General features: G+C 45.0%; 2 protein-coding genes and 1 long non-coding RNA gene across 4 annotated transcripts in view; 2 read left to right on the forward strand and 1 right to left on the reverse strand.

Moving 5' to 3' along the window:
• Nucleotides 1–15,466, forward strand: part of LOC119971889 (zinc finger protein 143-like) — a 131,567-nt gene extending 116,101 nt beyond the window's left edge. For both annotated transcript variants that reach the window (XM_038808170.1, XM_038808171.1), the window contains exons 14-16: nucleotides 891–1,052; nucleotides 8,737–8,919; nucleotides 14,446–15,466. In XM_038808170.1, the coding sequence (XP_038664098.1) occupies nucleotides 891–1,052; nucleotides 8,737–8,919; nucleotides 14,446–14,535 (435 nt within the window). In that variant the 3' untranslated portion in view covers nucleotides 14,536–15,466. The remainder of the gene's footprint in view (nucleotides 1–890; nucleotides 1,053–8,736; nucleotides 8,920–14,445) is intronic.
• Nucleotides 1–21,961, reverse strand: LOC119971892. Its single transcript, XR_005461940.1, has 3 exons — nucleotides 21,819–21,961; nucleotides 3,146–3,269; nucleotides 1–819 (listed from the first exon to the last, which is right to left on the reverse strand). It is a non-coding gene; the product is annotated as an uncharacterized LOC119971892 (long non-coding RNA).
• The window catches only part of wee1 (WEE1 G2 checkpoint kinase), a 17,966-nt gene continuing 14,250 nt past the window's right edge, over nucleotides 21,487–25,202 (forward strand). Inside the window, exon 1 of the mRNA XM_038808172.1 lies at nucleotides 21,487–22,308. Coding sequence (XP_038664100.1) covers nucleotides 21,835–22,308 — 474 coding nt within the window. The 5' untranslated portion in view covers nucleotides 21,487–21,834. The remainder of the gene's footprint in view (nucleotides 22,309–25,202) is intronic.

Here is a 25,202-nt window from a genome sequence, read left to right on the forward strand (position 1 = left end):
GTTACTGTTGGGAGGGTATGTCATGGGGCTTCTCTTTCTCTCTCTCTCCCACTCTACTCTGGAAATTAGAAACTTTAAAATGCAACCTGCCTGCTTTCTGAAAAAAACGAACATTTCTTTGGGTTGGCTGAAATTGATTCAAGTTTCTTCCTCCCTGTTCTCTTCCAGCAGTGCACACTCCTGCAGCTCTTATATGGTCACTCCCCCGAAGCTCTTTCATCTTGATTCCATTGTTTTTATCCTCCTTTGAAATTTATTTTCCCTAGAATATAACAATATTTTATTTTCCCGATTGTCACCACTTTCAGATCAAATAAAATGTAATAGCCTCGCTTTATTTATTTACCACCTTCTCCAAGTTGTAAACCCCTTTTAATTTCCTGTTGAAATGTAACAACTGAAAACAACTAACCTTCTTTATTTCTTAATGAAAATTTCTACCCATGTTTTATTTGCTTACAGAAAATTCAACTTGCTTTTCACACCTAGCCCCTTTGATGTCCCCAGCTTAATTAATTATGAATGGGGACACACACACGCGTGTCCCTGCTTCATAGAATAACACAATTAGCCCCCAAAATTTTTAATAATATCCTCTTTCTTCATCCTGTAAGTAATGTATTATTAGGGTATTGTGTAATAAGGACAGCATAAATATTGCACACAAATAAGGACATAATATGTGATGGAAATTGACTAAAATACATGCATTAATGTATTTTATAACCATATACCTGGTTAAATTGTTCTCTGCCCTCTAACCACCTGAACACAACATTTGATTTTGACTTCACATTCGCAATGTTCTCACGATCAACCCTGGTTAAAAAAAAGACAATTCTTGGTTCTGCATGTTAACATTCGTAACAAGCTTTATTTGTTTGTTGCAGGTCAATATATCTCAGGCAGATCTGCATGGGATTGGCAGTACTATAACAATGGTAACACAGGATGGCACTACCATCACAGTCCCAACACACGATGCTGTTATTTCCACACAAGATACGCACTCGGTTACAATGGTAACAACAGATGGTTCAGATGGTCAACAGGTAAAGGAATTTTGTTTTGTATGGTCAATATTTTTTAGATCGGTGGCATTCTGGATAAGATTTCATTCAATCTGTTGATACCTAAGGATGAGCTATGTGCTCATACTTATTTGTAATTTTATGTAATTGTGCAAGATAAGGAAAAGGTGGGACCAATTAAAGTTGAAGAGGGAACTTGTATGTAGATGCAGAGGCTGTGAGAAGGGTTTTTAATTTATTTTTTGTCTCTGTGTTTACAAAGGAAATGGATGATGCAGATAAAGTAGTCCAGGAGGCACACTGAGAGATACTGGATGGGATAATGACAAAGAGAGAGGAAGTACTCAAAGGATTGAAATCCTTGATTTTGATAAATCGCCAGGGCCAGATGGATTGTTTTCGAGGCTACTGAAGAAGGTCAGGGAGGAGATAGCAGATGCTCTGAGGATGATTTTCCAATCCTCATTAGACACAGGGAAAGTACTGGAGGACTGGAGAAATGCAAACGTAGAACCATTGTTTAAAAAGTGATTAAAGGAAATGCCGAACAATTATAGACCAGTTAGTCTTGCGTCAGAGTTGGGCAAATTAGTGGAATCAATCCTGAGAGATAGGATTAACTGTCACAAGGAAGGTCTTGCCTCACAAATTTGATTGAATTCTTTGAGGGAGTGACTAGAAGGGTTGATAAAGGTAGTGCATTGGATGTGGTGTACATGGATTTTAGCAAGGCATTTGCCCACATGGCAGATTGGTCAAGAAAGTGAAAGCCCATGAGATACAGGGCAATGTGGCAAACTGGATAAAAAGTTGGCTTAGTAACAGGAAACCAAGTGTAATGGTCGATAGTTGCCCTTGTAATTGAAATTAAATTAAAATCGCTTATTGTCACGAGTAGGCTTCAATGAAGTTACTGTTAAAAACCCCTAGTCGCCACATTCCGGCGCCTGTCCGGGGAGGCTGGTACAGGAATCGAACCGTGCTGCTGGTCTGCTTGGTCTGCTTTAAAAGCCAGCGATTTAGCCCAGTGAGCTAAACCAGCCACTGAAATTGGAAAGTTGTTTCAAGTGGTGTTCCAAAGGGCTTGGTGTTGGGACCCTTACTGTGTGTGTTATATATTTACCATTTGGACGTGCATATGGGGAGCACAATTGGTAAATTTGCAGATGACACAAAGATTGGCCGAGTGGTGGAGAGTGTAGAGGATAGCTAAAATCTCAAGAATGATATAGGTGGCTTGGTGGAGTGGGCGATAAAGTGGCAGATGGAATTTAACACAGAGTAGTGTGAGGTCATGCATTTAGGGAGGTCAAACTGTTGTAGGGAGTACAGAATAAATGGGAATATACTAAGAGGGGTCGATGAAGTGAGAGTTCTTGGCGGCAGGTACACAAGTCCCTGAAGGCAGCTGTTCAAGGGGACAAGGTTGTGAAGAAAGTATTTGGAATGCTCTCCTTCATTGGCAGAAGTGTAGAATATAAAAGTAAGGATGTTAAAATTGTATAAAACAATGATGAGGCCACAACTGGAATATTGTGTGCAGTTCTAGTCGCCATATTACAGGAAGGATGTTATTGCTCTGGAGAGAGTGCAGAGGAGGTTGCCAGGGCTAGAAAATTGTGGTTACGAGGAAACATTGGATAGGTTGGGGTTATTTTCCTTGGCACAAAGAAGGCTGGGGTGACTTAATTGAGATGTACAAAATTATGAGGGGAGAAGGTAGGATGGATAGGATAGAATTGTTTCCCTTGGTGGAGAATTCTAGAACCAGAGGATATACATTTAAGGTAAGTGGCAGAAGCTGTAGAGGGGGCATGAAGAAAAACGTTTTTACGCAGAGAGTAGTGGGAGTCTGGAATTCACTAATGGTTGTTGTTGGAGGCAGAGATTCTCCTTAAAAGGTACCTGTATCTGCACCTTTCGTGCTTTAAGTTACAGGGTTATGAACGAGGTGCAGGAAGGTGGGATTAGCAAGGACATCTGGGTGTCCTCTGGCTGGCATGGACAAGGTGGGCCGAATGGCCTCCTGTGCTGTAACTTTTCTATGATTCTCGACCTTTTTTCTAAATCCTCTTTTTTTCTCTTACCTCATTCTCAGAACAAAATAAACCTACCATATCCACACATATCTATGGGCGTGCACATTTGGGGTCTTTTCACACTGCATGCTTGAGCAGTGTAGAAAATGATTAGTCAGATTTCTCCTCCAATTGCTGCATTGGTCTGCTGTAAGCAAAACTTTGAAAAGAAAGACAATATGAGTTCATCTTCAACATGCATATAAATACAGAATATAGGCTTAAACAGTGGCTGTTTCAAGGGGGATCATAATAAACCCCGTTCATTCTGTGATTGGCCCATATGAGGTTGCCTTGATTTTACTCCCAAAACCCACTGTCATTGACTTTAAAAATATTTTGACATCCTTGGGTCAGGTAAGGCACTAGATAAATGCAAGTATTTATTTATTTTAAAAAAATTTATTTTTGAAATCTTTACAAAATATAAACATCTCAACGCTATTAACAAAACAACCGCGGTAGCACCCCAAGAACAATATCCACCCAACTTCAAAAGCAACTACAAACAAAAGAGAAAAAAAAACAAAAGAACACCCAAACAACAAAAGGGAAAGAGATAACACCCGCCACATCCCACAAACCCATGTACACAGTTCTCCCTCCCACCGATCCAAACCCCCCTCCCCCCCGGTTGCTGCTGCTGCCGGCCTATTTCCCTACCGTTCCGCCAGGAAGTCCAGGAAAGGCTGCCACCGCCTAAAGAACCCTTGTTCTGATCCCCTCAGGGCAAATTTCACCTTCTCCAATTTAATGAACCCCGCCATATCATTGATCCAGGCGTCCACGCTTGGGGGCTTCGCATCCTTCCATTGGAGCAAGATCCTCCGCCGGGCTACCAGGGACGCAAAGGCCAGAACACCGGCCTCTTTCGCCTCCTGCACTCCCGGCTCCACTGCAACCCCAAAAATTGTGAGTCCCCAGCCTGGCTTGACCCTGGATCCCACCACCCTCGACACCGTCCTTGCTACCCCCTTCCAAAACTCCCCCAGCGCTGGGCACGCCCAAAACATATGGGCGTGGTTTGTTGGGCTCCCCGAGCACCTAGCACACCTGTCCTCGCCCCCGAAAAACCTACTCATCCTCGTCCCAGTCATGTGGGCCCTATGCAGCACCTTGAACTGTATGAGGCTAAGCCTCACACAGGAAGAGGAGGAATTCACCCTTTCCAGAGCATCCGCCCACGTCCCCTCCTCACTCTCCTCACCCAGCTCCTCTTCCCATTTACCCTTCAGTTTCTCCACCGAGGCCTCGTCTACCTCCTGCATTACCCGGTATATGTCCGAAATCCTCCCTCCTCCAACCCACACCCCCGCGAGAGACCGATCCCGCACCCCTCGTGGGGCAGCAAGGGGAACCCCTCCACCTGCTGCCTGGCAAACGCCCTCACCTGCATGTACCTAAACATGTTCCCCGGGGGGAGCCCAAACTTCCCCTCTAACTCCCCCAAGCTCGCGAACCTCCCCTCCACAAACAGGTCCCTCAACCTCCTAACCCCTGCCCTGTGCCAGCCCAGAAATCCGCCATCAATGCTCCCTGGGACAAACCGATGGTTCCCCCGTATCGGGGCCTCCATCGAGCCCCCCACTTCTCCCCTATGTCGTCTCCATTGCCCCCAAATTTTGAGGGTAGCCGCCACCACCAGGCTCGTGGTATACCTTGTTGGAGGGAGCGGCAACGGCGCCGTTACCAGCGCCTCCAGGCTCGTGCCCACACCTCCATCCTCTTCCATGCTGCCCCTTACCCGTCCATTACGCACCATCGCTGCGTTGGCAGCCCAATAGTACCTACAGAGGTTGGGCAATGCCAGCCCCCCCCTATCCATGTCCCGTTCCAGGAACACCCTTCTCACCCTCGGAGTCCCATGTGCCCACACTAATCCCGTAATACTCCTGTTCACCCTCCTAAAAAAGGCCTTCGGGATAAGGATGGGGAGGCACTGGAACAGGAACAAAAACCTCGGGAGCACTGTCATCTTAACGGACTGCACCCTCCCCGCCAGTGACAGCGGTAACATATCCCACCTCTTAAACTCCTCCTCCATCTGCTCCACCAACCTTGTGAGGTTGAGCTTGTGCAGGGCCCCCCAACTCCCAGCCACCTGGACCCCTAGGTACCTGAAGCTCTTCCCTGCCTGCTTCAGTGGGAGCCTACCAATCCCCTCCTCTTGATCCCCCGGATGCACCACAAACAACTCACTGTTGCCCAGGTTCAACTTATACCCAGAGAAACCCCCAAATTCACTAAGAATCCTCATCACCTCCGGCATCCCCCCCACCGGGTCCGCCACATACAGCAACAGGTTGTCCGCATACAGCAACACTCGATGCTCCTCCCCACCCCGCACCAGGCCCCTCCAGTTCCCTGACTCCCTCAATACCATGGCCAGGGGCTCAATCGCCAACGCGAAGAGCAAGGGGGACAGGGGGCACCCCTGTCTCGTCCCCCGGTACAGCCAAAAATACTCCGACCTCCTCCTATTTGTGGCTACACTCGCCATCGGGGCCTCGTAGAGCAGCCTCACCCACCGGATAAACCCCTCCCCAAACCCAAACCTCTCCAGCACCTCCCACAAATACCCCCACTCAACCCTATCAAAGGCCTTCTCCGCATCCAATGCCACCACTATCTCCGCCTCCCCTTCCATGGCCGGCATCATAATGACATTGAGGAGACTTCGCACATTCGCATTCAACTGCCTTCCCTTCACAAACCCCGTCTGGTCCTCATGAATGACCTCGGGCACGCAATCCTCTATTCTAGTGGCCAGGATCTTTGCCAGCAGCTTAGTGTCGGCGTTTAGCAGCGGAATCGGCCTATTTGACCCGCACTGCAGAGGGTCGTTGTCCCGCTTCAGAATCAAGGAAATCAGCGCCCGTGACATAGCTGGGGGCAAAGCCCCCCCCCCTCCCTTGCCTCATTAAAGGTCCGGACCAACAGGGGGCCCAACAGGTCCACATACCTTTTATAGAATTCCGCCGGAAACCCATCCGGCCCCGGCGCCTTCCCGGACTGCATGTTCCCTATTCCTTTGACCACCTCCTCCAGCTCGATCGGCGCCCCCAGTCCCTCCACCTGCTCCTCCTTCACCCTCGGGAATTGCAGCTTGTCCAAGAAGCGCCCCATTCCACCCCCCTCCACCGGGGGTTCCGACCGGTACAGTTCCCCATAGAAGTCTCTGAAGACCCCATTAACATCTACCCCCCTCCGCACCACCTTCCCAGCCTTATCCATCACTCCCCCAATCTCCCTGGCCGCGTCCCACTTTCGGAGCTGGTGTGCCAGCATCCTGCTCGCCTTCTCCCCATACTCATACACCGCCCCCTGTGCTTTCCTCCACTGAGATTCCGCCTTTCTGGTAGTCAATAGGTCGAATCTGGCCTGAAGGCTACGCCTCTCCCCCAGCAATCCCTCCTCTGGAGCCTCCGCAGATCTCCTATCCACCCTCACCATCTCCCCTATCAGTCTCTCCCTCTCCCTCTGCTCCCCCTCTCCCTATGGGTTTGGATGGAGATCAATTCCCCCCTCATCACCGCCTTCAATGCCTCCCAGACCATCCCCACTCGGACCTCCCCGTTGTCATTGGCCTCAAGGTACCTCTCGATACACCCCCGAACCCTCTCAGCCACCTCCTCATCTGCCAGCAGCCCCACCTCCAAGCGCCAGAGCGGATGTTGGTCCCTCTCTTCCCCCAGCCCGAGGTCCACCCAGCGCGGGGCATGATCTGAAATGGCAATGGCGGAGTATTCCACATCCTCCACCCTCGAAACCAACCCCCTGCTCAGGACAAAAAAAAATCAATCCTCGAGTAGGCCTTATGTACGTGGGAGAAGAACGAGTACTCCCTGGCCCTTGGCCTCGCAAACCTCCAGGGATCCACCCCCCCATCTGGTCCATAAATCCCCTCAACACCTTAGCCGCCGCCGGCCTCCTACCCGTCCGGGACTTGGATCGATCCAATGGGGGATCCAGTACCGTGTTGAAGTCCCCCCCCCCATGATCAGGCCCCCCACCTCCAGGTCCGGAATGCGGCCCAACATACACCGCATAAACCCCGCATCGTCCCAATTTGGGGCGTAAACATTCACCAACACCACCCGCTCCCCCTGCAGCTTACCATTCACCACCACATACCTCCCGCCACTGTCAGCCACCACATTTAACGCCTCAAACAACACCTTCTTCCCCACCAGGATCGCCACCCCCCTACTCTTCTCATCCAGCCCTGAGTGAAATACATGGCCCACCCATCCCTTCCTCAGCCGAACCTGGTCCACCACTCTCAGGTGTGTCTCCTGGAGCATGGCCACATCAGTATTTATTTATTTTTTTAATAAATTTAGATTACCCAATCATTTTTCCAATTAAGGGGCAATTTAGAGTGGCCAATCCACCTAGACTGCACATTTTTGGGTTGTGGGGGCGAAACCCACGCAAACACGGGGAGAATGTGCAAACTCCACATGGACAGTGACCCAGAGCCGGGATCGAACCTGGGACCTCAGCGGCGTGAGGCCGCAGTGCTAACCCACTGCGCCAACGTGCTGCCCTAAGTATTTATTTTTAATTATTTGTCTTTGGCCTCTAGGTTGCAAGGCAATCCGATTCCTGGTTTGGCCTTTGGTATACTGGCATTTCCCAGTCCACAGCCTGGTCCTCTTCTTGGCCTAATCTCAAATTCAACCCTCCCTGTCAATTAGGCCTAGCACTGCTAATGGACTTGTGTAAGAAATAGGAGCAAGAGTAGGCTATTTGGCCCCTTGAGCCTGCTCTGCCATTCAATAAGATCATGGCTGTGGTGGCCTTAATTCCACTTTCTTGCTTCCCCTTCACCTCAACTTTTGACTCTCTTGTAAATGAGACTTGAACCACTTAACTATGTATGAATAGATTATTTGATTTTATTAATTTTCTTTCTTCTTCAAGCCTTCCCAAGTCCTCTTTGTGTCTGTATTTTCCCTGTTTAAAAGGCTGTTCATAGACCAGCTGTCAAGCAGGTCTGTGAGAACATAACAGGTTCACTCTTCCTCTTCTCCCTTTGCAAATTGTTACGCTTCTGTTTGTCTTGTAGCCGTGAGGTCTTAACTGCAAACTTATGTGGGTAAGAACAGTACAAAAAGGTGAAGACACATTTTGCTTTAGTTTCTTTAAAACAATCATCTAAACAGTCTATCCTTTTTCACTGTCTTGTGAAAGAGATTTATTTACATGTTTTAGCAGCTTAACAAAAAAATTAAGTCTATAACGTATAATTATTTTATTTTATTATAACAATATTAACAATCATATGCAAAAGTATTTACATGTTTCAACAGCTTAACAAAAAATTAAGTCTACAGCATATAATTATTTTATTTTATTCTAACAATATTAATAATCATGTGCAAAAATATTTTCCAACCGCTAGACCAGAGGCCCCGAGAATAATTCACCATTGACTAACTGGTAGGCCAGTAATATTCTAGTTACATTTCTGTTGAAATATCATTAGTTTGACAGCAGTATTCAAAGTAATCTTCCAAAGATCATAACTGAACCACATGTATTACTAAATGGAATAAATTAATTCTGAAAGTACATGCTTTGTAAATTCTGGCATTTAATTAAAAGCATCTGTTTTCCTAAAGGTGGCTATAGTGACACCAGATTGTGTGATGAGAGGCGAGACCACTATAGCTGCACTACAGGCTGCATCTGTTGAAGTGGAAAAAATGGTTTCTCACCAGAACCATGAGCATCATTTAATGACTGGAGGAGCACGACCTGTAACATTACTAGCTACGGCAAATGGCACTCAAATTGCAGTGCAGGTGGGTTTTGAACATTTTACCCTTACATAATAAAAAAAAAGTTTGTGATGTACGCTTTTGATTTGTAATTATTTGACATAGTTTTTTTTAGAGTAAGATTATATAAAATTGTCCATAAATAGGAAGACCTGATGGTTTGTATTATACCACAGCTTCTTATTTTCTGAGTGTCCTTAATGACCCAAAGATGTGCGGGTTAGGTGGATTGGCCATGCTAAATTGCCCATAGTGTCCTAAAAAAAAAGTAAGGTGGGGGGGGGGGGGGGTTGTTGGGTTACGGGTATAGGGTGGATACGTGGGTTTGAGTGGGGTGATCATTGCTCGGCACAACATCGAGGGCCGAAGGGCCTGTTCTGTGCTGTACTGTTCTATATGACTGATGTCATTATCCAATGTTCATGTTTAGTTATCATTTTGTCTCTTCTCATCCTCCTTAACTTTGTTCTTATATCTTTAAAACCTTATTGCTTCTTTGGCATTGAACATGTGCCAATATTATGACTGTGGGGAGAGAAAAAATTACTACATATATTGTTTGCGATGCACCAATAAAGTTTGATATGCATATGTTTATTGATTACGTTCCTTCCAAATCAAAGGACTATTGTAATATGATAGACACTGCACAGTAATTTATCTCCACTCTTATTGTTAGTGCTTGGTGACTCATGGTTAGTGACTAGTAGTTATGAGTGGGAGTTGGGGGAAAAGAAAATTCAAAACTCAGTCTCACTAGGGCATCAATAATTATTGATCCATTTTTAGTTTGATGCTTTCTAAATTCAAAACCGCAAATTCACTATAAAAATTGTCTGTTTTTGTGATGCGCAATTCCTTTTGAAACTGAAACCAACGTTATGTTTTGGAAAGTAAGGAATTGAAACTAAATCAGGGTGGGAGCTGAACCTCCTCAGTAGGGAGGTTATGCTTCAGTTCTATAGGACATTTGTGAGACCACATCTGGAGTATTGTGTACGGTAATGGTCTCCTTATGCAAGAAAAGATGTAAATGCCTAAGAAACAGTTCAGAGCAGGTTTACTAGACTAATACCAGGAATGGGGTGGGTTGTCTAAACGAGGAAAGGTTAGGTTGTATCCATGGAGGGCAGCACGGTGGCACAGTTAGCATTGCTGCCTCACGGCGCCGAGGTCCCAGGTTCGATCCCGCCTCTGGGTCACTGTCCGTGTGGAGTTTACACATTCTCCCCGTGTTTGCGTGGGTTTCGCCCCCACAACCCAAAGATATGCAGGGTAGGTGGATTGGCGACAATAAATTGCCCCTTAATTGGAAAAAATGAATTGGGTACTCTAAATTTATTTTTAAAAAAGGTTTGTATCCATGAGAGTTTAGAAGAGTAAAAGTCAGCTTGATCAAAACCTTTAAGATCCTGAGAGGGCACAGGGGCACCAGACAAGGATGCCCACTGTCCCCGCTGCTGTTCGCACTAGCAATCGAACCGCTAGCAATCGCGCTCAGGGCAGCAAAAAATTGGAGGGGGATCCGAAGGGGAGGCAGAGAGCACAGAGTCTCACTCTATGCAGATGATCTGCTCCTCTACATCTCGGACCCACAAAGCAGCATGGACGGAATCATCGCGCTCCTGAAAGAGTTTGGAGCCTTCTCGGGCTACAAACTCAACATGAGCAAAAGCGAGATCTTCCCAGTACACCCACAAGGGGGGGGGGGGGGGGCAGCACTAAAGGGGCTGCCGTTCAAACAAGCCCGACACAAATTCCGCTACCTGGGGATCCAAATAGCCCATGACTGGAAAGGGATCCACAAATGGAACCTCACCAGCCTGACGGAGGAAGTAAAAAAGGACCTGCAAAGATGGAACACACTCCCACTCTCCCTCGTGGGGAGAGTCCAGGCGATCAGAATGAATGTACTGCCCAGGTTCCTCTTCCTGTTTAGATCCACTCCAATCTACATCCCCAAGGCCTTTTTCAAAGTGCTGGACAAACTTATCATGGTGTTTGTATGGGGGGGTAAAAATGCTAGGATCCCAAAGAAGGTCCTACAAAAAACAAAATCCAGGGGGGGGCTAGCCCTCCCGAATCTACAATTCTACCACTGGGCGGCAACAGCCGAGCGAGTAAGGGGATGGATCCAAGAGCCAGAAGCCGAGTGGGTGCGTGCGGAGGAGGCCTCCTGCATGGGGACCTCCCTCCGGGCCCTCGCCACAGCAGCACTCCCATCCCCACCCAAAAAACACTCCAGCAGCTCAGTGGTGACAGCCACCCTCCAATCCTGGAACCAACTGCGGCAGCAATTTGGCCTGACCAAAATGTCGGACAAGGCTCCCATCTGCAACAATCATAGGTTCACACCAGCACTGACTGACGCCACCTTCAAAAGGTGGAGGCAGGACGGGGGGACACTGACAGTCAGGGACCTATACACGGACGACAGGATCGCAACACTGGACGAACTGACAGAGAAATTTCGGCTAGCCGGGGGGAACGAGCTACGGTACCTGCAGCTCAAAAACTTCCTACGAAAGGAGACAAGGACGTACCCACAACCGCCACGACAGACACTACTGGAAGACCTACTGGATGCAAGTATCCTAGAGAAAGGGAACTGTAGCGACATGTATGACCGACTGGTAGAAAGGGACGACACCGTACTGGACGCAACAAGAATGAAATGGGAGGACGACCTGGGGATTGAGATAGGGTGGGGACTCTGGAGCGAAGCACTGCATAGGGTCAACTCCACCTCCACGTGTGCAAGGCTCAGCCTGACGCAACTAAAAGTGGTACATAGAGCCCACTTAACAAGAAACCGTATGAGTAGGTTCTTCCCGGAGGTGGAGGACAGATGTGAACGGTGCCAAAGAGGCCCGGCCAACCTCGCCCACATGTTCTGGTCTTGCCCCAGACTTGTGGGGTACTGGACAGCCTTCTTCGAGGCTATGTCCAAAGTGGTGGGGGTGAGGGTGGAGCCATGCCCGATAGTGGCGGTCTTCGGGGTTTCAGACCAGCCAGATCTATTCCTGGGGAGGAGGGCTGACGCCCTTGCCTGCCTTTGCCTCCCTGATCGCCCGCCGTAGAATCCTGTTTGGCTGGCGGTCAGCAGCACCGCCCAGAGCTGCAGACTGGCTGTCCGACCTCTCAGAATCTCTCCAAATGGAGAAAATCAAATTCGCCATCCGAGGGTCAGACGACGGCTTCCACAGAACGTGGGAGCCATTCATGCAATTGTTCTGGGACCTGTTTGTGGCCAACGAACAAGAGGAAGAATAGTTGGGTGGCCAAGAATCAGGGGAAAATGGACGGGAATCGGGGGAAGGTAGCCGGGGGGGTGGGGGCGGAGGGCTACGGGTTCGTTATGGGGGATTGATGGCTAGCTAAGGCCCAAAACCAAACTGTAAATAATTGCCTATAAACATGTGCCTCGGCCATATTAGGGAATGTAAAATATGTATGCCGGCTAAAGGGGTCGGCCACAGTTGTTATTATGAAGATGCTTACCTGTAAATATACATGTTAATTTTTGCATGTTTTTTTCTCTAATAATTTGTAATTTGTTGGATATAAAATATGAAAACCCAATAAAAAACATTTAAAAAAAAAAGATCCTGAGAGGGATTGACAGGGTGAATTTGGAGAGGATGTTTCTTCTTGCTGGAGAATACAGAACTATAGGTCACTGTTTAAAAATAAGGGGCCGCTCATTTAAGAGAGGTGAGGAGATTTTCTTTCTCTGAGGGTCATGAGTCTTTGGAATTCTCTTGTTGCAAAGGTAGTTGAAGCAGAGTCTTTGAATATCTTTAAGGTAGCAGATTCTTGGTTAACATGGGGGTGAGAGGTTATTGCCAGTTGGCTGGAATATGAGATTGAAGTTACAATATATATTGAATATATTCAAGAGGCGGCTGGATATAGCACTTGGAGAAAATAGGATCAAAGGCTATGGGGAGAAAGCAGGATTAGGCTATTGAGTTGGATGATCAGCCATGATCGTGATGAATGACGGAGCAGGCTCGAAGGGCCGAAAGGCCTCCTCCTGCTCCTATCTTCTATGTATCTATGTATCAGATCAGCCATGATATTACTGAATGGCGGAGCAGGTTCAAGGGGCCGGGTGGCACACTCCAGCTCCTAAGTGGTATGATTGTATGCTTCTCCCACTCCACTATAAGTAATTTGGCAGTATCTCCACTCATCCAAAAGTCCACTGCCAGACATGCACTCAACCTCTGATCATTTAAATACCCACATTTTTACATGGTCCTGGGAGCAGCATTTGTGACAGCAGAGAAATACCTTCTTTCTATTGTCTGAGCTGCGGTCACGCAATTACCGAAGTTGGCTGCAAAGTTAAACAGAGAATGGTGCTCTGAGGCCAGAACATTTGTTTGAGCATCAATGTATGTTTTGATCTCCCTGCCACATCTCCAAATAATGCAGAATATCAATGCCATCTCATCTTGTGATTTCTAAAACTGTAGACCAACATTGATTATAATCTCAGAGAATGGTAGTTGCTTCAATATTCCTCTATAGTTTGCAGTTGAAAAAATGAAATGAAATGAAAATGAAAATCGCTTATTGTCACGAGTAGACTTGAATGAAGTTACTGTGAAAAGCCCCTAGTCACCACATTCCGGCGCCTGTTCGGGGAGGCTGTTACGGGAATCGAACCGTGCTGCTGGCCTGCTTGGTCTGCTTTCAAAGCCAGCGATTTAGCCCAGTGTGCTAAACAGCCCCAGCACCAGTTGGTTATGTGTGTACAATATAAATGCAATACAACTTCTTTTCCTTCAAGTTTATATCCTATTTTTTTTGATGAATTCCCAATTGTCTCCAAATGTTGGTGGCATGCTTAGTGATTTGAAATAAGCCAGCTCCTCCATGTAGGTATAAAGCCATTGTGATTCCTTTGGCAAAAATGTCCACTTCTTTCATCTTGTCCTTGCTTTTAGACTAAAGTTGAGTAGATGACAATAAAGCAAAGGTGAGAAGATTGCAAGGATGGGTCATGTCACAAAATTTGGATTTTTCCTCAACTGCAATCTCTAGCAAGGTGGCTGTAAACAGGTGACAATCTGATCGTTCCATCAGATTAGCAATCACTGTTAAGTCTCCTGAATAAAACTTCCAGTCACCTAGATTGAAAATTTTGAAATATGGTAGCTGATAATCTGCCGCATGCAACCCCCTTGCGCAGGACACATGAAGATCTTTGAGGTTGCAATAGATTATTTCTAATCTCTACCTCAACCCCTTTGCCTTTCCATTTGCTTTACTTTTGGCTCAATGCCCATTTCTGTTTTATGATGTCTCTGTGAAACGCTTTGGGGCATTTTCTTACATTAACGGCACTGTATCAATACAGGTTGATGTTGCCACCTGTGATTTAACTAACTTTACTATCCATACAGGTTTAGCTGTTCAGTATAGTTTGACTGACAGAACATCTAATAATCATTTGCACAGTGTTGCGAACTGACAAACGCACTTTTGTCCATGAGGAATATAACATTTTACAAATCATCATATTTATTTCTTTTTTCATAGCTCGGTGAGCAGCAAACATTGGAGGAAGCAATCAGAATAGCATCGAGAATACAACATGGTGAAACGCCAGGGATTGATGAACATCAATAAATGAGTAATTGAAAATGATGTAAGGGCTGCAGTTCTGCCTATTTCCCACAATAGTTGTACTGTATATGGTACACCGACTGTATCACTCACAGGCCCTGGGTAGCTTTTGAACATTTTTAAAGCTGCAATATATTATGAACATCATGAATTTTTTAAGCCGTCATTTAGAGTACTAATTAAAAATAAGTTCATGAAGCAAAATTTGTGACACTACAAACTAGTTCCAAGATTTTGAGTATTAATTTATCTCCACTCTTCGTTTATGACATGTTGTATACAATTTTAATTTATTTTGTCACTGCTCAGATACATTAGATACACCACCATTTCTTTTAAAGTGTCTCTGCAAACCAGTGTTAGAGTGGGAAGAATATTTGCTGTACTACTGATTTCCAGTTTAAAGATGTGAATTCTTTATTCCCAATTAACTTCATTAGACACGTGTACATTTTCCTGTTAAATGGTTTTTGCTAAAGCTTGTATAAACATGATTTTTAAAAACTTTTTATGATATGTTGCAGCTTTAGAGTGGAATTATCACTGCCTGTTGACTGTGTACAGTTTGGAGTAGACAAATCAGGTAAATATTGAGGTACTTTAAACTGTAGGCCCAAAAATGTGGAGTGCCTGAGCATGCATTAAAAACTTAAATCTGCATGTATTTCAGCACCTGGGAAATGTAAATGATAGAATATTACATTCTAGTATAAGCATTAAGGAGTTGAACATATTTGGGACTACAGTTTTACACTTTTATGAAAAATTATTTCATACTACTAAAAGGTGTTTGATTTTTTTGCTTGTGACTAATTACCTGTAAATACATACTAATGCCACAGATGTAACCAACATTTTACTTTTTACATATGATCATGTACAAATTCAAAAAGAGGAGCTTTGGTTGTGCAATATTAAAGACATACAATCTAAATTTATGTTGCTTTATTCAAAAATAACACTTTATTCTTTTTTGTGTTAGGCGTTATTCTGAAGGCATTCTGATTGAAACAAAGGAAAAAAAAGACAAATTGCTTGAATGACTTGCTGAATTAATGATAATGGTACATCCTTTGCATAGGGTTTTAAATCAGATATGTTTAGACTTGGGCAATAACAACCATTAGTAGAAAGGCTGATTTATTAAAACATAGAAGCCACTTTTGTTAAGGAGACTTCAAACAAGTTCTTGCTACTATGCTATTTAAAAAAAAAAAATTAGGGGAAAATTTTAAATGTTTACTTTTTTATTTTTAAGCAGTAGTTTAACTTCCTGTCAGCAGGTGTTGCCAGGGACTATTTTTAAGTATATTAAAAGAAAATATTTTGAAATTAATTTTCTTGTGAGGGTTTTTATTTGAGCTCTTAATGTTAAAAAAAATCTCTATGGCCTTCTTCATTACTTACATTATTCATTCTATCTGAACTTGAAAGTCTGGCTTACTTGGTCGCACTTGGGAATCAGAAGATTGTAAGTTCAAGCTTCAATCCAGACATATAATTTTGGTTGACGTCCCAGCACGATATTAAGGGAATACTGCATTGCTGGAGTGCTATTCCATGAATGAGATGTTACAAATGGGGCCGCCCCCAAACGTTCTATTAGTACTTTTGGAAGATAAGGATTCATAAGGCCATATTCTTCAAACAACACCACCAAAATGGCATTAATGACTCATTCTTCACAATACTCCATGTTCAAAATGGCTGATGTGTTTTACTTGCGTATCAGCTACTGTAATTCTGAATAATTTTGAATTACTTTGAGATATTTCTGATAGATAAGAGAGGTGTTTTCTTAAACCCAAGTGATTTATTTATTTACAAAAGTCAAGTTGCAAAGCTGTAATGAATTTATGTTTTTGGATTGAGTGCGAACCTGTTGTATTTTTAAACATAGTTAGGAGTAGGTTATTTAGTCACTTGTCAGTTTTTTATTAAATATTATCAAATGTTATACGCAAAAATGGAAATTCATTCAGGCTGGTGTTTTCACACCAAAAGAAACTTGCATATCTGCTGTCAAATATCTTTGGCACTTTGAGATGTTCAGTTAGTTATCCAGTTGAAAGAAAGAGGCTGCACAGTCAGGAACAAAAGGGCCAATCCACCTACTCTGCACATTTTTGGGTTGTGGGGGCGAAACCCACGCAGACACGGGGAGAATGTGCAAACTCCACACGGACAGTGACCCAGGGCCGGGATTCGAACCTGGGACCTCAGCGCCGTGAGGCGGTTGTGCTAACCACTAGGCCACCATGCTGCCCTCTCAAAGACTGTGATAATATGCTTTTGTAGATGGTACCAGTTCTCCAGAACTAGTCAAACATGGGGCATCATACTAAGCCTCATCCTGTCAAATTCCGAGGGGTGTACAACACCAAAAATCTGTCCTGGTCCACCCACGTCAACGTTAACACCAAGAAAGTACAACAGCGCCCATACGTCCTCAGAAAACTAAAGAAATACTGACTCTCACCAACTTTTACAGATGCACCATAGAAAGCATCCTATCTGGCTGCATCACAAGCTGATACGGCAACTGCTCAGCCCAAGACTGCAGGAAACATCAGAGAGACGTTAACATAGCCCAGTCCATCACGCAGACATCACATTCTGGCTCCCATCCATTGACTCTATCTACACCTCCCGCCGCCCGGGGAAAGCGGGCAGCATAATCAAAGACACCTCCCACCTGGCTTATTCACTCTTCCAACTTCTTCCATAGGGCAGGAGATACAAAAGTCTGAGAACACGCACAAACAGATTTGAAAACAGCTTCTTCCCTGCTGTTACCAGCCTCCTAAACGACTCTCTTATGGACCGACCTGATTAATACTTCACCCCTGTATGCTTCACCTGATGTCGATGTCTATGTATTTACATTGTATATCTTGTGTTGCCCTATTATGTATTTTCTTTTTCTTTTATTTTCTTTTCATGTACTAAATTATCTGTTTGAGCTGCTCGCAGAAAAATACTTTTCACTGTACCTCGGTACACATGACAATAAACAAATCCAATCCAAATCCATATGCACTTTTGAACACTGACTAGCAATCAGGGAGTGGAGCCTTTGGTTAGACACAGTTCAATTAATAGGGAATTATCCTTTAATGCATTATCTGCTGATGCCAGATTTTAAAAAAATATTTTATTCAAGGCATTTTCAAGTAAACAAACAAAAGCAGAAGAACAACCCAACAACTCTATAAACAACCAACACCCACTAACCCCCCACTCCTAATGAAAATCGCTTTATTGTCACGAGTAGGCTTCAAATGAAGTTACTGTGAAAAGCCCCTAGTCGCCACATTCCGGTGCCTGTCCGGGGAGGCTGGTACGGGAATCGAACCGTGCTGCTGGCTTGCTTGGTCTGCTTGAAAAGCCAGCGATTTAGCTGAGTGAGCTAAACCAGCCCCTTACCCTTCTCACATCCCACCTTCTCCATTTTAACCTGCTTACCCCCTTCCCCGCTCACGCTGCCCACTGACCCCTCAAACCTCCTTAAAGAAATCAATAAACGCTCCCATTCCAGTTGAACCCATCCACCGACCCCCTCAAGATGAACTTAACCTTCTCCAGCCTCAGGCATTCCGCCAGGTCTCTCACCCACACCTCCGCTTTCAGCTGCTCTGAGTCCCATCACCAGATCAAAATCCTTGTTTGGGTTATCAGAGAGGCAAAGGCCAAAATACCGGCACCTCTCACCCCAAATATCGCCACCTCTGGACTCGGGACCATCTCCACAATTAGCACCTCGGATATGACGTCCGTGAACACCTGTCGGAACTCTCTTAACCTTAACCGAGAACATGTGGATGTGATTTGTGGGCCTCCCACACACCGTCCACACCAACCTCTACCCCCTCAAAGAACCTACTCATCCTTGCCACCGTCATATGCGCCCTATATATTACTTTAAACTGGATGACGCTTAGCCTCACACACGACCAGGATGCATTCACCCTCCGCAAGGCCTCTGCCCACATCTCGGGGCCCCCCACTCCTCCCTGTTCCTCCTCCCACTTCCACTTAATGTCCCCCATCAGGGCTCCCTCCCAATTCATCAACTCCTTATAGACATAGGACACCTGACGCTAAAAGATTAATGAAACTTCATTGTTAAACGCTGGCAGATATTGAGAACCGACAAGATCTTGCTCCAGATATTCTGGTCGGTATGCTTTCAAACCATAAGTAACACTTTTCCTTGGGAGCTTTGTCAATCCAGTTTCCATTCACCAAAACAAACATTCAAACAATTCTGAACTATATGAAATGAAATGAAAATCGCTTATTGTCACGAGTAGGCTTCAAATGAAGTTACTGTGAAAAGCCCCTAGTCGCCACATTCCGGCGTCTGTTCGGGGAGGCTGTTACGGGAATCGAACCGTGCTGCTGGCCTGCTTTCAAAGCCAGCGATTTAGCTGTGTGCTAAACAGCCCCTAGCTGTTTATAAGCACACATGTCTGGCTGAATTCTCTGGTCCCCCAGCTGCGTGCTCCTCGTCAATTCGCTGGTGGTGGGATTCCGTACTCCTGCTGCTTGTCAATGGGATTTCCCATTGAAGCCACCTAACGCCGCCAGGAAACCCATGGGCGGGGATATGCTGCCGTTGGAAAAAGTGAATCACAATGCTGGAGAATTCTGGCCACCGTATTGCAGCAGTTTTTATATAAACTTTACAGCTTTGAAATAACTGTGCATGATATTCATTTATTTTAGCGAATAAAACCTGAGATTGGAAATAACTTAGTGATTTCAGGATACTGACAATTTCTAGCCTTATGTTTTATTTGCTAAAGTATTATTCTTCAGTACTATACACAGCAGTTGCTTTTAGTATTTTGTGATTGTAACCAGGTTGCAAAACTAGCATGTTGAAAATATTTGATTTTAAACGCAACCGATAAAAACTAATATTGATGAGGGTAATGCGGTTGATATGGTATTTGTGGACTTCCATAAACCATTTGAGAAAGTGTCACTTGTCAGCAAAGTTAGAACCCATGGACTAACAGGGACAGGACATGAAATTGGACAGGTGACAGGAAACAGACAAGTGGTGAACAGTTGGTTCTTGGTCTGGAGGAAGGTAAATATTGGCATTCACCAGTGGTCAGTGTCAGGATCCATGTCTTTCGTGACATATTTTAATGACCTAGATTTGGGTGTGCAAGTCACAATTACAAAATTTGTTCATGATGCTGTTGATGGCACAAAACTTGGAAGTATGGATGATAGTCTTCAAGTTTGGTTAACAAGGCAAAATAAAATTATAATACAAAAAGTATTCTGTTGACACACAAGTAACAAAGGAGAATTAAGAATTAAGACCCTCCAAGACTGCGCTGACCATGCTGCTAACTGTTTCCACTTCTGGCCCAGAATAACAGGAAATCAATATATAGTAGCCACTAACAGGTCAAAATAGGGGGAAATTAATTTAATAGGGAATAGCAAAAATGTTGAATTTGCTGTCGTATGGAGCAAATAAAGCAGATTACAATGAGGTATTTAAGGAAGTGTTGCCAACTCTGGTTGAATGTATTAATCACTTGACTTCCTATCTTGATCTTACTTTTGACCCCATAGTCCCGTTATTCATCATTTTCCATACAGACTTCCATATAGGGCAGCATGATAGGACAGTGGTTAGCACTGTTGCTTCACAGATCCAGGGTCCCAGGTTTAATTCCCTGCTTGGGTTACTGTCTGTGCTGAGTCTGCACGTTCTCCCTGTGTCTGCATGGGTTTTTTCCCCGAAAGATGTACTTGTTAGGTGAATTGGACATTCTGAATTTTTCTGTACCCGAACAGGTGCCGGAATGTGGCGACTAGGGGCTTTTCACACTAATTCATTGCAGTGTTAATGTAAGCCTACTTGTGACAATAAGGATTATTATCATAATAGAGTGCCTTCCTACAAACATTGGAAAGGGAGCAAAGACAACGTTGCCCAATTGGTTTAGTTCGGTTTCATATTCAATGAAACAGCCTTTTTCCTCACCTCTAATATTTTCATAGCTAAGAAATGAAAGTATGCAATGAAAAGCAAACCAAACCACACAATTTTCTTTATGGCCCTATGGTTTACTTCTGGGTTGCACGCAGCAGTATTTTCCGTAGGGATTAATCGTAAATTCCCGGAGATTCCAAGACAATCCTGGGCGGTTGCTACTGTATGTTAAGGAGAGGCTCGATTAGAGAGAAGGGAGTACAGCTCTAAGGGTCGGATGTGGAGAGGTAATTTTAGAGTGGGAGGAGGCTTCTATGGAGCACCAACTAGTGTCACAGACCACGGATCTGCTTTTGTGCTATAGACGCTCTGTTTAAAAAAAGTTTCTTGTTGAGATGTCGTCAGAGGTTTATGTCCCAGGGTTCAGTTACACAATGCTTTAATGTTTGGCGAAAGATTACCCACTCAAACACAATTCACCATCACTGGGTTCATTGTTTGGAAATAAAACGAGTGCAAAGCTGCTGATGGGGTCAGGACAGATATGAGAATATAAAATCACAGGCAAACTAATATTTGATTAACTTTGGAACAATGTGCAGTAAGCCTTGTCAAATAGCTGCTGATTAGGTTTATATGTAATCTGATTAAGGGTCCCTTAAGGTTCAGTGGTTGCTTTAAAATAAACCTTGTTAAAACAAAAAAAGAAATTAAATTATAATATAGACCAGCTTGATTTGATAAAAGAAATGATTGCTAACGTAGGGAGAAAGAAAACATGGTTCAGAAACGGGGGAGGGGCAGAGCAAAGGTTGAATGAGGTCAGGGAAAGTTTGGCGCGAAAATGACGAGAGCGGCGAGAATGCGCGCGCAGCCGGGATGCCGCCGGTCATGTGACGGTGTTTTTGAAATCGGGCAGCGCGCTCGCCATTGGAGCAAAAATGGACACGTGACTAACGGTCGCGGGAAAGTTGCCGTGTTGTGGGGTGGGTGTGAGGAGCGGTGGGCGGAGAGGAGCGGTGGGCGGAGAGGAAGCGAGTCCCCGTGAGGAGAATCCGGGCGGAGAGAGGCCGAGTCCCCGTGAGGAGAATCCGGGCGGAGAGAGGCCGAGTCCCCGTGAGGAGAATCCGGGCGGAGAGGGGCCCTGACCCAGGAGAGTCCGGGCGGAGAGAGGCCGAGTCCCCGTGAGGAAAGTCCGGGCGGAGAGGGGGCCTGACCCAGGAGAGTCCGGGCGGAGAGAGGCCCTGACCCAGTGAGGGCCGAGGGGCCTGCCCCCACTTGTCTGCTTTAAGCTAAACCCCCCCCCCCCAGTCGGCGACTTCACCTTTTTTCTTCCGGCCATGAGTTTTCACCGAGCGTGTCTCAAGCCCGGCACCAGGCCCACTCCGGCCTCCGCCTTCCCGGTGCAGAAGCTCTCCTTCGCGGGCAGCGACGTGGAGGAGGAGGACGGCGGCAACAGCACCGAGGATTCGGCCTTCCAGGAGTCGCCGGACCCCGAGCGCAAGTACGGCGGGATCGCCGAGTTGGGCCAGGGCGACGAGGAGCTGGAGCTGGGTAACCTGAGCTGGGAGGATGGCTTCGTGAGCAGCCCGTCCCCGCTGAAAGGCCGACGGGATTACCGGGTGCGCCGGGACCTGGAAGAGAACTCCAGCTCGCCGATCCGGGAAAGCGGCGAGAGGGAAGAGTGTAGCTCGCCCATCCGAGAGGCTGGAGAGCAGGAGGAGTGCAGCTCCCCCATCCCGGACTGCCCTGACACACCTCCACACAAAACACTCCGCAAACTGCGCCTCTTCGACACACCGCACACCCCCAAGGTGAGAGTACACACACACCAGTCAGTATGTGAGCCGGTCCTCATTCAACCCCTTGTCCGGCTACTGGTATAAAACGGGACATTCTCTGTTAATGTTTGTACTTGATGCATTAGCAGATGGGTGGGGTCTAGTCCTCAGTCCAGGAGCAGAGTTTTAAGATGTCCTCCCAATCCCTTCACAGATGTACTCATAGCAGTTTGTTTTTTTTTGGCCGAACTTTCTTTACCTAAATACAGAAGCTATAGCAATGGGTAGGTGATGGATCCCGTGTGCCACCAGACTAATGTTTTGACTACCTTTTCTGACTACCAGTCTGCCAGCTATATTGCAAGAAGTCTTACAACACCAGGTTAAAGTCCAACAAGTTTGTTTCAAACACGAGCTATCGGAGCACTGCTCCTTCCTCAGGTGAATTCAGCTGTATTGCAAGGTATCAAGTCATAATTTTAATTCGTTCATGGGATTTAGGCATCGCTGCGTATTGTCCATCAGTAGTACACAATTATAGTAGCAAAGTTTTTGTGGGCTGCACGAAGCACCAGGAAATATTTGACATTTGAACCATTTTTCCCTATTCACCTCAAGCTAACTTGATAGTGTTAAGAAATAAAGTTGTTTCGCTTTGTATTTTAAAACCCAATGTAAGGTGTAGTTTGTATTCCTATTGGGTCGTCAAGAGGCAGCATTATTTGGATGTGTACTTGCACATTCCACAATTAGTTTTGGATCACTAGGTGAATGTTTATGAAACCCGGTTAGCTGGCTAAACTGTAGTGATTTGCTGCCATCTCAAAATCGGGATAATTGAATTGCACATAGATAGAACAGTACAGCACAGAACAGGCCCTTCGGCCCTCAATGTTGTGCCGAGCCATGATCACCCTACTCAAACCCACGTATCCACCCTATACCCGTAACCCCCCCTTAACCTTACTTTTATTAGGACACTACGGGCAATTTAGCATGGCCAATCCACCTAACCCGCACATCTTTGGACTGTGGGAGGAAACCGGAGCACCCGGAGGAAACCCACGCACACAGGGGGAGGACGTGCAGACTCCACACATATCAGTTGCTAACGAATCTAGCCCATAACGTGGAATTGATAGACTGGTGCTGTTTGGTCATATGTGATGGGGTTTGATGAGAATTTTATGATTTGGTAGGGAATGCAAGAAAAGTTTCACTTCGACAAAAGCCACCTGGATTTCGGAGAGTGTTTAATAAAATGTCTCAAGGTGCTTTACAGGAGTATTATTAAATTTTACTCCAAGTTATGTAAGTTTGACCAAGCTTTTTTCCGTCCAAAAAGATTGTGAAGTTTGAGGGAATTCGAGAGTTGTATGAAAGAAAAATGTGGAAACTTATCCTCACAGTATCTGTGGAAAGAGAAAAGAGCTAATGTTTTGGGTCCAGAACCTTTTTAAGTTGGCTTCCAGTTTATTTCAAATTGTGTACATTCTAGTCATGTATTAATATGGGGAAATGTTGCTTTAGGATGAAAATGATATATGGTTGTGCCGAAATTACTTTTTAGTATGTGAAATATTCGAATGTGATCAGATTCCTTTGGCTATGGTGATCATAAATTGATGTAGTTAATTCATCCAGATTAGGTTCTCATTTGTTTTAGGCAATGATCATATTTCAGTTGATTTGCTGTGGCTTCACTGGAACATTGAAATTGGCCTGTATGGCTAAAATCAAACCTAACCAATCAATATACCTGTCTTAGTATCTATAAGTTGTGGTGTCAGCCCCTCAAATTGCCAAATAATGTTTGATCTTTAAGGAGCTCCCTGTTTGCTTTATAAGCCATCAACAAAGAATATGCAGCTTATAAATTAGAATATTGTATCCAGGCTATTGAAGATAACTGTTTCCTAGACCCCAGATGATACTGGAAAAATGTGGGACTTCAATATATTTTAGTTTAAAATAGACCAACGTTTTACCGAATGCACTAAATCTTATTCCCACTGCTCTTGTGTAAATTCTGTGGTCGAGTCGGGACTTTCCATCTTCTGAAGTAGTTTAAAAACTGGGACATTTTGGACTAATTAATCCTAAATCGCCTTGCCATAACAATTGAATTTTCTTTGAAATCATTGAAAGGGAAAACGGCACAGCTTTTGCAACGCTGTAACTGGAATAGAAACCGCAAAGCAATAACGCGCGTTTGCAGGTGGTTTTGCATATTCCACCACTTAAACTAGTTTTGCTCTTTTCTCCTAAGCCTGACACATTACGCGCACCCCTCGATCAGACTGCACGTGTACAGGCTTGTCGCTTTGTAACACGTGGGTTTATACTGGGGGAACGGCAAGGCGAATAATTCCGCATGCAGTTACAAGCAACTGTACGCTTGGCAGCCAGTGTGTGAATTACGGGAGAGCAAATCTTTGTATTGGTTTGACTATTTCGTGATTTAAAAAAAAACTCTTTGGTGTCTTCTTGGCGTGTCTCATGCGTATCGGTTACTTTGTTTTTATAGGAAGGGCGGGATTTGTTTGATTTATTGAGCTAGTCACGTGTGGAGTTTACTATACGTGACGTGTTCATGTTTGTGTATACTGTTGGTGCTATTAGACTGGTTTGGAATTTGGCATTTCCTGCATGTTTAAGTGTGTACACATTCTATTTCACACTTGGAAATAGATTTTTTTCTTAAAGTTTAAAACATTTATGATTACATTACAAAGTTGAGTTTACATCACCCCAGGGATGTCCCAAAGCCTGTGCAGTTCCTTTGAACTGCTAGCACACGTGAGCAAATAGCAGCCAGTTTTTGTACAGCAAGGTCACATATACAAGTATTAGAGCAGATAATCTCTCGAGTTGTATTGGTTTCACAGAAGACAAAAAGATGTGGGGCCACCTAAGCAGGCTTCTGT

The sequence above is a fragment of the Scyliorhinus canicula genome, chromosome 9 (genome assembly GCF_902713615.1).
Source record: "Scyliorhinus canicula chromosome 9, sScyCan1.1, whole genome shotgun sequence".
Taxonomy (NCBI): Eukaryota; Metazoa; Chordata; class Chondrichthyes; order Carcharhiniformes; family Scyliorhinidae; genus Scyliorhinus; species Scyliorhinus canicula.